At 56.0% G+C, this 15,439-nt stretch overlaps 1 protein-coding gene across 1 annotated transcript in view; it reads right to left on the reverse strand.

Moving 5' to 3' along the window:
- The window catches only part of LOC102420427 (CUB and sushi domain-containing protein 1), a gene marked incomplete at its 3' end in the record, with an annotated part of 71,728 nt that overhangs the window by 6,028 nt on the left and 50,261 nt on the right, over nucleotides 1–15,439 (reverse strand). Inside the window, exons 19-29 of the mRNA XM_023747992.1 lie at nucleotides 15,182–15,355; nucleotides 14,017–14,199; nucleotides 10,999–11,175; nucleotides 9,585–9,764; nucleotides 8,838–9,011; nucleotides 8,162–8,335; nucleotides 6,486–6,559; nucleotides 5,260–5,371; nucleotides 3,758–3,937; nucleotides 2,501–2,545; nucleotides 980–1,141 (exon numbers count right to left, since the gene is read on the reverse strand). Of these exons, the coding sequence (XP_023603760.1) occupies nucleotides 980–1,141; nucleotides 2,501–2,545; nucleotides 3,758–3,937; nucleotides 5,260–5,371; nucleotides 6,486–6,559; nucleotides 8,162–8,335; nucleotides 8,838–9,011; nucleotides 9,585–9,764; nucleotides 10,999–11,175; nucleotides 14,017–14,199; nucleotides 15,182–15,355 (1,635 nt within the window). The remainder of the gene's footprint in view (nucleotides 1–979; nucleotides 1,142–2,500; nucleotides 2,546–3,757; nucleotides 3,938–5,259; nucleotides 5,372–6,485; nucleotides 6,560–8,161; nucleotides 8,336–8,837; nucleotides 9,012–9,584; nucleotides 9,765–10,998; nucleotides 11,176–14,016; nucleotides 14,200–15,181; nucleotides 15,356–15,439) is intronic.

Consider the following 15,439-nt stretch of genomic DNA (forward strand, 5'->3'; position numbering starts at 1 on the left):
ACGGTTCAGCAGTGACAAATCACAGAGGAGGGAAATTGTGATTTTAAAATAAGTTGTTATTGATTCCAGAAGAGAGGAAGGGAGGAGAGAGGAGAGAGAAACAATGATGGGAAAGAGAAACATGGACGGGCTGCCTCCTGCGCGCCCCCCTACGGGGGATCGAGCCCGCAACCTGGGCGTGTGCCCCAACTGGGAATCGAGGTCCTGGGGCCACGCTCAGTCCACTGAGTCACACCAGCCCAGTTATCTTTTTAATTTTAGCTTCACCCACCCCCCTTTTATTCCCCTTAGGATCACTTCTGATTAAAGTGTTGTCTATCTTGAATGGGTAGAGTCCGCTTCCCTTTGGTGAATGACAACAGCGTGTGTACCCACAGGAAGAATAACAGGTATATGCTTTCCACTATATTACTTTTTGAAATCAAGCATTTTAACATTTATACTGTGCTCACTTCTGAGGACAGGGGTATAACCATACCCCACACCAGCCACACAGAAAGCGGCATTTCCCCCACTGAGATGAACTGAATGGCACCCAAACACAAATCTCACATCCTTGACTGAACATGCTATGTGCGTGATCTTGGGCGAATTCACCGACTTTTCTGTACTGGTTTGTGATCCTTTTGTAAAAATATATTTGTATTGATTTCAGAGAAAAAGGAAGGAAGGGAGAGAGAGATAGAAACATCCATGATGAGAGAGAATCATTGATCGGCTGCCTCCTGCACGCCCCCCACTGGGGATGGAGCCCGCAACCGGGCATGTGCCCTGACCGGGAATGGAACCCTGACTTCCCAGTTCGTGGGTTGATGCTCAACCTCTGAGCCACGCCGGTGGGACTGGCTTGTGACCTTTAAGTTGCCCGGCTGGTCCCGGACTGACCCGAGGCGGCACACGGAGCCGGCGCCGCTCTGTGAGGGGTCGGGGCTGACGCTCACACCTGCGGTCCGTCTGTCAGTCACCCTCGGCCGCCTACCTGTCAGCTTCAGCTCCACCTGCGAGGCTGCGGCGAAGGTGGCGTTCACCCGGCTGCGGGTGGCGTTGAAGCTGTCCACCGTCAGCGTGGCCGGCTGCCGCTTCCCCAGGTACTCGTAGTGCCCCTTCCACACGGAGCCCACGAAGAACACGTCGGAAGGAACTGCGGGGGGAGACACGGGGTGTGAGCGGCACAGAGCAATCAGTGTGGGTGTGACGGCCGGGCAGGCGGCGTGCGCAGGGCGACGCACAGACAGGGACGAGGGTGAGGACGGTGACCCCAGGGCCCCGCCCCGCGGCAGCTGTGAGACCCAAGTGCACCCGGGCGGGGCCGCTGGGAGGGGCCAGCTCGCGCCTGTCACTTCGGGGGAGGAATATTCCAGATGCCAAGCCGGCCGGCGGAGGCGGAGTGTGTGCTGAGGCGGCTCGATGGTTAGAGTTTATCGGGCTTAATAAGAAGTGTGATAAATTGACCGTGAAATCACGGCGGATATTTTAGAGCTTCCAGCTCCGCGCTGAAGGGCAGGGGGCTCAGAGGGGCTGAGGGTGACAGGGTCGGGTCTCCTGCCCTCACAGCCTGAGTCTCGCAGCCCCGCTCGGACGCGACGGGCCCGTTAGGAGGCCCCGGGCTCTGCTTCCTGAGGTCTTTACACACTGAGCCAGCCGCTCTCACCCCTCCCCCGTTCCTCCCTTTACTGACTTCCTAGACTATTCCACAGGGGAGGACATCCCTCCATGATGAAAAAATCATATCTCGAGGGCCTCATACTATATGTATCTATATGTGTACATGTGCCCTTGACCGGAATCGAACCTGGAACCATCCAGTCCGCAGGCCAACACTCTATCCACTGAGCCAAACCAGCCGGGGCTGGCCCTATATCTTTACAAAGAGGATCTATTCTGTTTAAAAAGCGTGTACAATCTGAGCACATCGTATTGTTTAAATATTCCCTAGAGTTACAAGAGGGGGAGGTGAGGCGGCTGAGTTTTGGAGGGAAAGACGCCTGTCCCCGGGCACGGCCTGCGTCTCTCCGATGGGCCTGGTCGCGCGTTAGGCAGGCACCACACACAACACAGAGCTCTGGAGGCCGAGGACGCCTGGACCCTGGAGGCGCCTGGGAGAACACAGAGCGACACACCTGAACTGCTCGCACCCGGCCCGCGGCCCCAGGCCTCACTCACTCCCGTGCCCGTGGGCGGCAAGGGTGGCCACCCTCTTTAGAAGGCTCTCCATTATACCACAGGCTCGCGCCAAAGTGTGTCCTTTCCTGCCCACGAGATGCCCGAGGCACCTTCGCACGAACCCCCGTGCTGATGCCACGGGCCTGTCTGTGCGTCTTGTGAGGCCCCCGACCACGGTGTGACAGCGATAGAAATTGGTGTGGCCTTGGCGTTTGCAAGGAATGAATCTCGCACGTGGTGGTGGGCTCAGGGCATCGGAAACTGTCAAAATGCGCATCCGTGGGCCGAGCGCCGCGCTGCGTGTGACCGCGACCTGTCCCTGGTCTGGAATACAAACCTGGCGTTTTAGTAACTGTGTCATTAACTCCTCTCACTCCTTTACCTACAAGTAAAGAGACAAACTGTCATTTTCAAGAGCATTGATTTTGGAATAAGTTTGAAAAAAATGTCAAATGGGAGCGGTTTTCTTGCTCCGGATTTCCTGCGTGTACAAAGTCAGCTGTCTCCTCCGTATCCATGGAAACCCCTCTGTTCGCAGCAGCATGTCCTGCTGGAAACCAGGGCGGCCTAGGCCGTGTGTTTGCGTTTCTGTGCTACAACAGAGAGCCTTGCAAATGAGGGTGGTTTCGTCCACTCCTGACTCCTGTTTGGGTCATGCTGCCCCCTCCCAACCCAAAGGTTAACAAAATAGCTAAGATTTCATAACTCCCCTTAACTTATGCATCCCCACCGCATCCATGAACCTGCAAGTGAATGTCAAATACCGCCAAAGTATGTCTCTTGCAGAGGTTTAATTTGGTCTATCAAGTTACATTTATCTCAGAATCTCTTCGCTTTTCTAGTTTTGTATCAAACTACAAGTCATCATTTTTAAAAGTCTGTCTACTTCTATTTCTGAGAGAGAAAGGCCAGGAAAAGTGCGTAAGGATTCCTAACTGCAGGACTATAAGCTCCAGGAAAGGAGCACTGCGGGGTGGGCTCCGCCACGCTCCCTAACCCTTCTCGATGGTGGTTGGCACTCAGCGTGCGTAGAACCTAAGCAGGTGGGGAACCGGAAGGTGAGCTCTCATCAAGTCTGACCCAGGATTATGACTCTCATTTGTAAATATGCAAATTTGTGTGCGATTAGTGCATCATTTCCATGTTAATAGCTTTTGTAATTTCAAAGGTAGAACCAGTGTCAAGAACACATAAACTCATATTCCACCACCAAACAGCCTGTGGTCTTTACACTCACAGGGTCTGGTTTAATATAAATATAGCACTTGGTGACGTTTGTCCCTTTTCATTAAAAGATACATTTTCCAAATATATACACTATCTTTCTTTTCACTCGCCATGCTTTTCTTCAGCCAAATCGCTTTTCTCTTTGGGTGAACGTGTGATTCGCAGACCATAACATCTGCGTCTGCCCTTAGCCTCACACACTTCCTGCACACACGTGCACACGGGGCCCACACGGGAAGCACGGAGGGTCGGGGCTGACATCACCCCGGGGCTGGCACCCGGGAGCTCACACCTGACGCCAGCCTGATGGCGCCGGCGTTCGCTCTGCCGCGCGGGAGGCCTGTCCGCCTCCTCCCCGCGGACTTACTTTTACAGACGGGCGACTTCCCGGTCCACTTGAGATCGGCCTTGCACGTCCTGTGCTCAGAGCCGCCAGCCAGGAAGAAGCCCGGGTGGCAGGTGTAGACCAGCGTGTAGCCGAAGGCGGGGAGCTCGATGGCCCGCACGTCCGCGTGGGCCGGCGTCTCGGGCTGGCGGCAGGCGTGAGCTGAAACGGGATGAGTTCCGTTAGGACACGGGAACCCTGTCCGTGAGGAAGGGAACATGCGTCTAGAGAAATGCAGAAGCAGGGCACTCGTTTGGGAATGGCTATGGAGTCACTTTACAATTAAACCTGTGAACACAGTATCCCCCGAAATACCATCAATATCCCGTCTCCCTCTGCGCTTCCAGCAGAATGAAGGCGGGGTGCACCCGCTCCCGCCTGCCTCCCCCTCCCCCTCTCCACCCCCATCTCGCTCTCTGCTCTGTCTCCTGTTCTCCGTCTCCCCACATAAAGTAGGCTTACAGTTGTGAGCACACAAAACAGTTTCCTTTTGTACTGTTATTCATTAATTATTCTGTTCTTTTCCATACAAACAACTGTAAACCTATGTTTGCCAGCTGCCGTACACACACATGAATATCTCCCTTCTACAGGTGCATGTGTGATTACTATGTGTAGGAATTTAGACTAGAAACCAAAGATTTGAAATACACCGATCACGTTTGGTTACCATTAAGATAAAGACTATGTTACATTTCCTTAAAGACCAGTGCTATGAACAAAACACACAGATGGACACGAGTGCAGACATGCCTTGATTTTTGTCTGAAGGCAACTAGCAAATTTACTATTTAGTTAAATAAAAAAAATAACTTTGGTCCGGCCAGTGTGGCTCAGTAGCTGAGCGTCGACCTATGAACCAGGAGGTCACGGGTGGATTCCAGTCAGGGCACAGGCCCCGGTTGCAGGCTCCATCCCCAGTGGGGGGTGTGGAGGAGGCAGCTGATCCGTGATTCTCTCTCATCACTGATGCTTCTATGTGTCTCTCCCTCTCCCTTTCTCTTTGAAATAAATAATATACATACATACATACACACACACATATATTTTAAAAAGCACACTTTAAACATTCCTGTCATGTATGGGGCATATTCCCTCAGCAGTTTGCCCCTTGCCCAGGGGAAGGAACCCTATTAGGAGCCATAGAGCAGCACCCACAGGCCCACCTTCCCTCTGTGACGTCCCTACAACGCTGTCCATTGGAGTGAGGGAGAGGCGGCTCCTCAGACCGCAGGTGCCTGGGGAACCCCTGGAGGGCCAGGTAACCCTGACCTGTCCGCCTCTGGCCACCCCGCCCCGGGGTCTCACTCAGCAGGGCTCCCCCAAACCCCCAGGGAACGCTGCTGCCCCTGGTCCCAGTGAGTCAAACTCGGAGAATCCTGGTGTGGGAGTGACAGACACTCAAAAGGACACGAGGAGCCCCTCACTCTCCCCCGAAGCTGAGCACCTCCCGGCGACGGGGCTGAGGCCGGGGCCCCACTTACGGATGCACTCGGTCTGGATCCCGCTCCACGTGAGGTTGGCGAGGCAGGTGCGCGTGGTGGAGCCCTGCACGTGGTAGCCCTTCCTGCACCTGAAGAACACGCTGCTGCCCACCTGCCGGGAGATGGACACTCAGACGCTCACGCTCCCCGGGAGCCCGCGGCTCAGCTGACACCGAGCACCAGGCCCTGGAGCCCCGAGGCTCAGCCGACACTGAGCACCAGCACCCGGAGCCCGCAGCTCAGCTGACACCGAGCGCCAGGACCCGGGAGCCCACGGCTCAGCCAACACCGAGCACCAGGCCCTGGAGCCGTCAGCTCAGCCGACACCGAGCACCAGCACCCGGGAGCCCGCAGCTCAGCCGACACCGAGTGCCAGGACCCGGGAGCCCACGGCTCAGCCAACACCGAGCACCAGGCCCTGGAGCCGTCAGCTCAGCCGACACCGAGCACCAGCACCCGGGAGCCCGCAGCTCAGCCGACACCGAGCACCAGCACCCGGGAGCCGTCAGCTCAGCCGACACTGAGCACCAGCACCCGGGAGCCGTCAGCTCAGCCGACACCGAGCACCAGCACCCGGGAGCCCGCGGCTCAGCTGACACCGAGCACCAGCACCCGGGAGCCATCAGCTCAGCCGGCACTGAGCACCAGCACCCGGGAGCCCACAGCTCAGCCGGCACTGAGCACCAGCACCCGGGAGCCATCAGCTCAGCCGGCACTGAGCACCAGCACCCGGGAGCCATCAGCTCAGCCGACACCGAGCACCAGCACCCAGGAGCCCGCGGCTCAGCCGGCACTGAGCACCAGCACCCGGGAGCCCGCAGCTCAGCTGACACTGAGTGCCAGCACCCGGGAGCCCGTCAGCTCAGCCGACACAGAGCACCAGCACCCAGGAACCCGTGGCTCAGCCGACACCGAGCACCAGCACCCGGGAGCCCGTCAGCTCAGCCGACACCGAGTGCCAGCACCCGGGAGCCCGCAGCTCAGCCGACACCGAGCGCCAGAGGCACGCGTTCCCATAGGAACTGAGAGCAGCTGCTCCCGTGGGAATGGCGCGCAGTCACCCCGTTTTCGGCCGCTAAAACACCGAGATCCATCCTGCCTGAGTGAGTTTCGTGTGGGCAAACATGACATGAGTCAGGCGTGGCACATGGAAACATGAGCATATGTGTAAGGAGCAAGCACCTGCTGTCCTGACAGAACGATGCCGTGAAATAGAAAGGCCTCACCTCGTAGCCCCTGGAGCTGTTTTGTATTCCAAAGTGTGGGGTCCCCGGGTCTGGGCAGGTGTTGTGAGCAGGATCTGAAATTTACAATCACAAACTGAAAACGGGGCAGGACACTAACAGGCCGCACATAAATGAGACAATTGCCTTTAGACACATGTGTGCAATGTTTTGTATGTAGATTGGGAATTAAGGGAAATTGCTCTTTCCACCTTCTGTTGAGACGCCTTTTAGATAAGGGTCTCTCGTGCTTTAGCACTCACACCCCACAGTCTTATAAGCATAGCACCTGCTCCATCCCTCCCTGGACTCGGTCTCTCTCCGGACTTCCTACACTAGTGGTCGGCAAACTCATTAGCCAACAGAGCCAAATGTCAACAGCACTTCTTCGAAATAGACTCGCTCAGGCTGAAAACCGACTTCTGCGCATGGGCCACGAAGTTTCAATCGCACTGTACGTGCGCCCACACGTGGTATTTTGTGGAAGAGCCACACTCAAGAGGCCAAAAAGCCACATGTGGCTCACGAGCCGCAGTTTGCCGACCACGATCCTACACCAGCTGGTTAATAAACCTCCATCACCCACAGCCCCCTGCATAGCCCGGTTTTTAAGGAGTCAATCAGTGGCCACTCCTCTGGTCCTCCATGACATCAGTCAGTTTACTTAAGTCAATTTTCCTCAGAACGGAGGACACGTATTTGATGCTACAGGACGGAAGCCCGTGGCAGCCAACGGTGGCATTTTCCTGCCGCAGGACCTGGGCCATCAGGGGACACGGACGCTCTTCAACTTGCTTCCCTCCAGCTGCTCGTGGAAAACTTAAACAAAGTGTTTTCAGACGGCACCGTCTCGGGGGAGAAGCATGTGTTTAGCAGACGGAGCGCTACCATCAGCAGCACGGGAAGCAAAGGGCAGTGAGCCTGCCTGCGGGGAGGGGGGCCTCAGCCGTGGCTTCTAAGTAGATGTTGGTCCGTTTCCGAGAGAACGACCGAGACTGTCTGTGAATCAGGAGCTGCTCCCACGACCCGCAGGCAGCAGCCTGTCCCCTGCAGCGGGTGCCCCTGGCCACGCCCCTGTGCCTACGGCCGTGACCCGAGTGGGGAGTCAGGGGCTGGTGTCTGTGTCGCTCACAGGAACAAATGCCGTCTCTACCCCAGCCTGCCCATGAGACGGAGTCACCCTACACCGGGGACCGGGGGCGCATAGAAGGTCTCTTCTGTTGCAAGTTTCGCTCCCACTCCCTGAGGTCACCAGGACCTGAGTGTCCATGTGACCCTGGCTGTCATCGCTCACAGCCCAGCGGGTTCCACGGGGACTCAGTGGGGAGACAGGCAGGCGCTGGGATGGGAGAGCAAGGGCGTGGCTGGCTCCAGGCTGTGGTTGCTTCCAGAACCGGAACCTGACACCTGCCCGGAAGCTGCGGGTCCCCTAAGGAAGGCCACTGCCAGGTGATGGGCCAGGGGTGGTGACTGGGCAAGAGAGCCCGGCCAGGGCTAACAGCACAGTGCGGACTGGGGCTCCCAGTTCATTTGCACGATTTAAAGGAGGTGCCACCTACCCTGTGGGTCTCTACCCAGGGAATCAAGGGGCACGATCTAGGAGACACTGCCCTCACAAATGACCCGGTGGTACCCGCCATGTCCTCACCCTAAATGCCCGAGGGCGGCGCAGTCCTTACCGATGCAGGCGGGCTGCACGCCGCTCCATGCGCCGTCAGCCTGGCAGGTCCTCCGGGGAGAGCCCACCAGGACGAAGGGCGGCCGGCACTGGAAGGAGACCTCAGACTTGTAGGTGAAGCTCTTGCCGCTGAGCTGGCCCTCCGCGGGGGTGCCCGGGTCTCCACAGAACACAGCTGGCGGGACAGCACAGGGTCAGCGCGGAGGCGCCCCGGGCTAGGTGACCACGACCCTCACCCTGCTCTGCTCCGCCTTCGGGTACAACCATCAGGTCAATAAGTGGCTTACAGGACAGAATCTGCCTGGCCAGCATGGCTCAGGGGTTCAGTGCCAACCTATGAACCAGGAGGTCACGGTTCGATTCTGGTCATGGCACATGCCTGGGATGCGGCTCGATCCCCAGTAGGGGGCCTGCAGGAGGCAGCTGGTCCACGATTCTCTCTCATCATGGATGTTTCTCTCTCTCCCTCTCCTTTCCTCTCTGAGATCATGAAAATATATTTTAAAAAATAAATGAAGGGCAGAACCCGCCCTTGGGCAGTGGCGGCTCCACTTGGACATTGCACTGTCCTCGCCTAGTCATCAGGGACACACGGCCGCATCCTCCATCATCTCCCCAGGTGCTCACGCCCCTGCGGATGCAAAGGGGACCCGGGGGGGGGCTGTGGGGGGACTTACGCAGGCACTGGGGTGTCTCCCCCTTCCACACACCCGGGCCCTCGCAGGACAGGATGGCGGGGTGCGACAGCTGGTAGCCGGCCGCGCAGCTGTAGCTGATGCTGGCGCCCCAGCGGAAGTCGGTGCCCTCCACTTCTCCATGCAGGACGGGGGGCGGCGGGCTGCACAGGACGGCTGCCCAGAGGAGAGGACACAGGTCAGACCAGCCAGACCAACTCTGCGGCCGCACGCCGCACGATCCACGCTTTAACATGACCTGAATTTCGGGGGACGCCTACGTGCAGTCGTTTATGTTTTAATAAAAGAATGATTGAGGGAGACAGTACATCCGATCGATACAACCTCTCCCTAACCTCTCTTCGTTAATTTAGATCAAGGACAGAGAAGCGAGGCCAGCCACCATCAGGAGAGGGATTGGAGGTGACGTGAGCTCGGTACACACTCGGCCGCGGACGGAAGGAACACTCCCATCCAATCAGTCTTTCTGAGAAACAAGCTCAGGCACTGCGCCAGCGACTCGCTACTTTGATTTTTAACAGTGGGATGTATACATTTTAGTGTCATAACTGTTTTCCAATCATTTTGCAAAAAAAGGGAAAAAAGAAGTAGAAAATCATGTGATCTGTCATTTGCAAATTCGTTTACAAGCATTCCTAGTGCACAGAGGGACGATGCTCATGCCAGACGGAGCGAAGGGCAATTCCACAAGCACTTCCCGGGTGAGACGCACCGCGCACAGGGACACACCTCTGCAGACAGGTCTGCCGTGGCTCCAGGCGCCGTCCCCCAGGCAGCGGAGGGTGGCCCCCGAGGCCGGCTCCAGGACGTGGCCGGGGCTGCACTGGTAGCTCACGGTCTTGTTGAAGGTGAAGTCGGTGCCGAACTGGATGCCGTTGGCTGGTGTGCCCGGATCTCCACAGCTGATGACTGAGATGCCGGAACAAAGCAGAAGCAGAGAAACACAATGGGCATGGGATTAATTAGAGCCGGCTTCTAGGCAGCCCCTCCCCTCAGTTCCACTCAGACTGACTCCTCCATGAGTGGTCACAGCAGGGATGTTCTCTTGCCCTGCCACGGACCAGTGTTTGGAGGCGCAGATTTCTATCCCATCGGTGCCTGGTTGTGCTGAAGATATGCCATCCTGTCACTCCCTAACCCTAGCCCTAACCCTGCCCTTGCCCCTGACCTTAACCCTAACGCCTAAGCCTTACACTAATCCTAACCCTAACCCTTACCTTAATCCTAACCCTAACCCTAACCCTTACCCTAATCCTAACCCTAACCCTTACCCTAATCCTAATCCTAACCCTAACCCTTACCCTAATCCTAATGCTAAACGCTAACCCTAACCCTTACCTTAATCCTAACCCTAACCCTAACCCTAACCCTTACCCTAATTCTAACCCTAGCCCTTACCCTAATCCTAATGCTAAGCGCTAACCCTAACCCTGACCCTGACCCTTACCCTTATCCTAATCCTAACCCTAATCCTTACCCTAACCCTAATGCTAAACCCTAACCATAACCCTGCCCCTGACCTTAACCCTAACCCTAGCCCTTACCCTAACCCTAATGCTAAACCCTAACCCTAACCCTGATCCTGACCCTAACCCTGTTACCCTATCCCTTACCTTAAACCTAATACTACCCTTACCTTAACCCTAACTTTGATCCTTACCCTAATCCTAACCCTAACCCTAACCCTAACCCTTACCCTAACTCTTACCCTAACCCTTACCCTAACCCTTACCCTAACCCTGACCCTAACCCTGACCCTGACCCTAACCCTAACCCTGACCCTAACCAGGCAGGAGTGTGATCTCACCACAAAGCCAAGGAGAGAGACAGTCTGTGATCAGAGGACCCGACTCCTTCCTCCTTCCCTGCAGACTCGGTTGTCCACAGAGAGAACAAACCTTGACATTTTGTGGCCTCAGTTGGACAATGTCCAGCCCAGCTGGCCACTTAACATAGTTTCAACCATATAAACAAGAATCTAAAAGTGTCAAATACATAAAGTCAAAATATCAAACCTCTGTGTGTCTTTTTTCTCTATGTATTGAAACCACAGTATAGCACTTGGGAACATAAACCTGTTGCTCCTGGTCAAGTGCATATCATGGCCCTGTCCTTGAGTTGACCTTGATGGCCAGTTACTGACTTGTGCAGTCGGGAGCGGTGCCGGTCCAGGTCCCGTTGGCGGTGCAGTGCCGGGTGGTCAGCCCCGAGGTCCGGTAGCCCTCCCAGCAGGCATAGACCACGGAGCTGGAGAACAGGATGCCGTCGCTGCTGACGATCATGCCGTTGGTGGGCGTGCCAGGGTTCCCACAGGACACAGCTGCAAGGGACATGGAGCAAAGACACAGAGTGACATCCCTGAGGCAGTGAGTGCGGGCAACCAAAGGGCATCAGAGCAATGGATGAGGTCATTACTAAAAGACTAGAGGCCCGGTGCACAAAATTCATGCACAGGTAGGGTCCCTTGGCCTGGCTGGCGATTAGGGCTGATCTGCGGGGCTACCGGAGGGGTGATCAGGGGTCCCCGCTGGCACCCACACTGGCTGGCCTGGGGCCTGTGGGCAGCTCCTGCGTTGAGGGTCTGCCCCTGGTGGTCAGTGCGTGTCATAGCGACCAGTCGTTCTGCCGTTTGGTCGATTTGCATATTAGGCTTTTATTATATAGGATAGCAGGGCCTGACTGGCATGGCTCAGTGGTTGAGTATCGACCCATGAACCAGGAGGTCACAGTTCCATTACCCATCAGGGCACATGCCCGGGTTGTGGGCTCGATCCCCAGTGTGGGCCGTGCAGGAGGCAGCCCATCAATGATTCTCTCTCATCATTGATGTTTTTATTTTTTCTCTCCCTCTCCCTTCCTCTCTGAAATCAATAAAAATATATTTTTAAAAAGTGATGAAGATATATTATAAATAGAAATTCTTTGATGTTTTAAGAATGTTGAGATTTTTGTTTTGAGACTCATGAACTCCTCCTTCTTTTAACAACTTATTGAACCTCCCCGTCGGGGCCTAATGCTTCTGGGAGACTCTGAGAAGGCACTCTCACCGAGCGGGAGGTGACCGGGTGGGGCGTGGAATATATGGTTACGGCAAACGGTTGTGGAAATGAGAACATCACCAGCGAACACCTTTTCCATAAAAAACATGTGTCCCCAGGATTTGCACCTATGAGAACAAGTGAGAAGAAATAGAAAGCCCCAGAAGGTTTCCAGTGTGTGTGTGTGTGGCAGGGGTGGGGGGGGGGCACACACCACCATCCGTCTCTGCTGCGACTGAGTGTGACACACTCTATTGTTGCACTCCCTCCCGTGGTCTCCAGGCGATGCAGGTTTGGAGGGGTCGAATCTGAGACCCATTTTCTGTGTTGAAATGTGCGAGCGACCCGTCTCCCCCTGCATCCAGCTTTTACACGTTATGCAACTGCACTTTGCGTTTTCTGAGCTGGGGCCGCTATGCACTGAGACCCAATTAAGCTCTTAGCGAATCACTGAGCTCGCTTACGCTTTGCTGAAACGGAACTCCGTGTCATCTCCCCGAAACGGGGTCGCACGGAACACATGCTCCTCACTGTTCTCATGTTTCACCTCTCAAATCTGCAGAGCGACAGTGCTCGCGGGAAACCCAGTTCAGAACGCCCCGTCCCAGCGAATGGCCGTGCTGAGCGGCATCCGGGTGTGTCCGTGCTCTTGGGAGCTATGTTTTCCTACCAAATTTGGTTCATTTATAACCAACAATTTTTCAAATATTGTTCTGCCCCATTATTACTCTCCTTTTTCTTCTAAAACTCCAGGTACAGAGCAGTAAACTGCTCCATGTCACCAGGTAGTAATTATCCTGCCATGAGCTTTTCTCTGTTTTACAGATTAAATGATTTCCCTTCACCCGTCTTTAAGTTAAGTGACCCTTCTGCCAATTCTATCTGTTGCTAAGCTCACCCAGCAACGTTTTTTTTAAATATGAAATATGTATCTTCAGTTTCAGAATTTCCACTTTGTTTCATTTTCTTATTTTCATTTCTCTGTTGACATCCCCTGTTTATGGTTCTAACTGAAGTCTTTTTCCATATGTTTAACACCTGCTTTAAGTATAGGTGTCACTTCCGACATTGGGGTCATCTCAGGTGAGCGTCTAGTGTTTGTTGGACGGGGTCGGTGTGCTCTGAGTGTGTACTGTACTGTCTGCTGCACATCGTGGAGGAAACGTGTCCTGGATGATGTCGTTCCGTGACAGGTGCTGGGTGTCGTCCTGGTGGCTTTTCAGTGAGCTGCGGACTGCCCGGGCCCTGTCACCCGTCGCATTCTTTATTCCCAGACGCTGAGCAGATGCAGGCTCCCAGCGCACCGTGCCGGGCAGCCAGGCCGCACACGGCGCAGTGTCTGCGAAGCACCCCTGGCGCCGTCACTGCCATCACTGGGCCATCTCCCCAAGTCCTACCGGGCCTGCCTCTCCACTGTCACAGCAACACATTCACTCGGAGCAGCACTCAGCACCACCTCGCTCTGCGGGCAGCGCCGGGCTCCGGCCCAGGGCACGGCGGGCGGAAACAGCAGGTAGACTGAAACCTATTTCCGCTGCAGAGACTCCACCGGCGGCTTCCACGCCCCAATTCCGGCCCCTCAGCTCAGCTGCCCCCACAGCAACCACAGAGCGTGGTGAGGCCGCGGGGGGACTGTCGTCGGGGGAAGACACGGGGCCTCAACGGGTATAAAGGTCAGAGGGTGAGCGTGGCGTCAGAGGCTCCTCTGAACAGTCGGGGTCTCCCCACAGTCAGTCACGTTTCGTAGGAACCTCGTCTACGTTTGGGGGAAGCAGCTTCGTTGTAAGAATGGCCTGAACCTGCAGGACGTCTGGGCGGCGTTACTGGTCGTCTTAGGGCAGTGATGGCGAACCTATGACACGCGTGTCAGAGGTGACACGTGAACTCATTTTTTGGTTGATTTTTCTTTGTTAAATGGCATGTAAATATATAAAATAAATATCAAAAATATGTCTTTGTTTTACTGTGGTTGCAAATATCAAAAAATTTCTATATGTGACACGGCACCAGAGTTAAGTTAGGGTTTTTCAAAATGCTGACACGCCGAGCTCAGAAGGTTCGCCATCACTGTTTTAGTGTCTGCGAGGTTCTCGCCCCTGGGCGCCCCGGCTGCGGGGACTCACCTTCACACGCCGGCTGCTGCCCGGACCACGAGCCGTTGAGCAGGCAGGTGCGCTCGGGGGAGCCGCGCAGCAGGTAGCCCACCTCGCAGGAGAAGCGCAGCAGGCTCTTGGCCTTGAACTCGTCGCCCAGCCGGGACCCGTGGGCGGGGGTGCCCGGGTCGCCACAGAATCCAGGGTGGTTTCCTGTGAGCACAGACACACGTGGCCACGCACAGGCGGTGAGACGTGGGAACACAGGCCGCCGAGCTGAGAGACTGCAACGTTATTACATGAGGACTGAACCCGGCTACGAGTATAGGGCGTCGGGCAGCTCATGAGCACGGTTTCATTCTGGCACAGAAATGGGAGACCTTAAGACACTGTTCTGGCCCGGCCGGCGGGGCTCAGTGGTTGAGCATCGACCTATGAACCAGGAGGTCACAGTCTGGTTCCCGGTCGGGGCACAGGCCCGGGGTTGTGGGCTGGATCCCCAGTGTAGGGCATGCAGGGGGCAGCCGATCCATGATTCTCTCTCATCATTGAGGTTTCTATCTCTCTCTCCTCTCTCTCCCTCTCCCTTCCTCTCTGAAGTCAATAGAAATATATTAAAAAATAAACAAACTGTTCTTGTGTAACTAACACCACCACAGTCTACTGGGTGTGGTCCCATTGGCCGTGGTGGCCGTGGGAAGGTCACACGCTGGGAGGGTGCGGGGCTCCGTGGGGAAGCGCAGTGTAAATGCACAGGGCGTGGGCTCGCGCGCAGTGGGGATGCGGAGGTCAGGCACGTGCCAGATCGGGCTCTTCAAATTGCGTCCCGGGTTGCTGATTCCCGAGTTTTATTTATTTAAGAAACATTTGTGGAAGAATTAAGACGATTACTTTTTTGGGGGGAAGACCAATGTGATTATCCAACAGAGAGGCAGGGGAGACGTGGGAGGATTCGGAAGAAACACAGAAAAGGGACAAAGAGCAGAGAGGGACTCACGGGGCCGAAGCCACCAGCCGGACAACCGGGCACCATGAGGCCCTGGGCGCCGGGACAGGACGGTGGGCCCGTGGGCGCTCATGGAGATTAGGAAGAACATGGGGCTGGTACAGAATGAAGGCGTCGTTGGCTGGACACCCACTAACCATCCTTTTAAAGCAGCTGCTCCGACCCCGAGTTCCCGCCGCCGGCGCTCACCTGTGCAGTGGGGCAGGGCCCCGCTCCAGTGGCCGTCCTCCTGGCACACGCGGCTGTGGTCGCCCACCAGGCTGCGGGCCCCTTGGCAGGAGTAGTGGACCGTGGCCCCGAACGTGAACACGTCCCCCGTGAGGATGGCGTTGGCGGGCACGCCCGGGTGCCCACAGGATATGGCTGAGGAGATGAATGAAATGATGGGCTCCTCCCTGCTCGTCCCCGCCCGCGAGAGCACGCTGTTACTACACTCGCTCCCCTCCC

The sequence above is a fragment of the Myotis lucifugus genome, unplaced genomic scaffold (genome assembly GCF_000147115.1).
Source record: "Myotis lucifugus unplaced genomic scaffold, Myoluc2.0 scaffold_1086, whole genome shotgun sequence".
Taxonomy (NCBI): Eukaryota; Metazoa; Chordata; class Mammalia; order Chiroptera; family Vespertilionidae; genus Myotis; species Myotis lucifugus.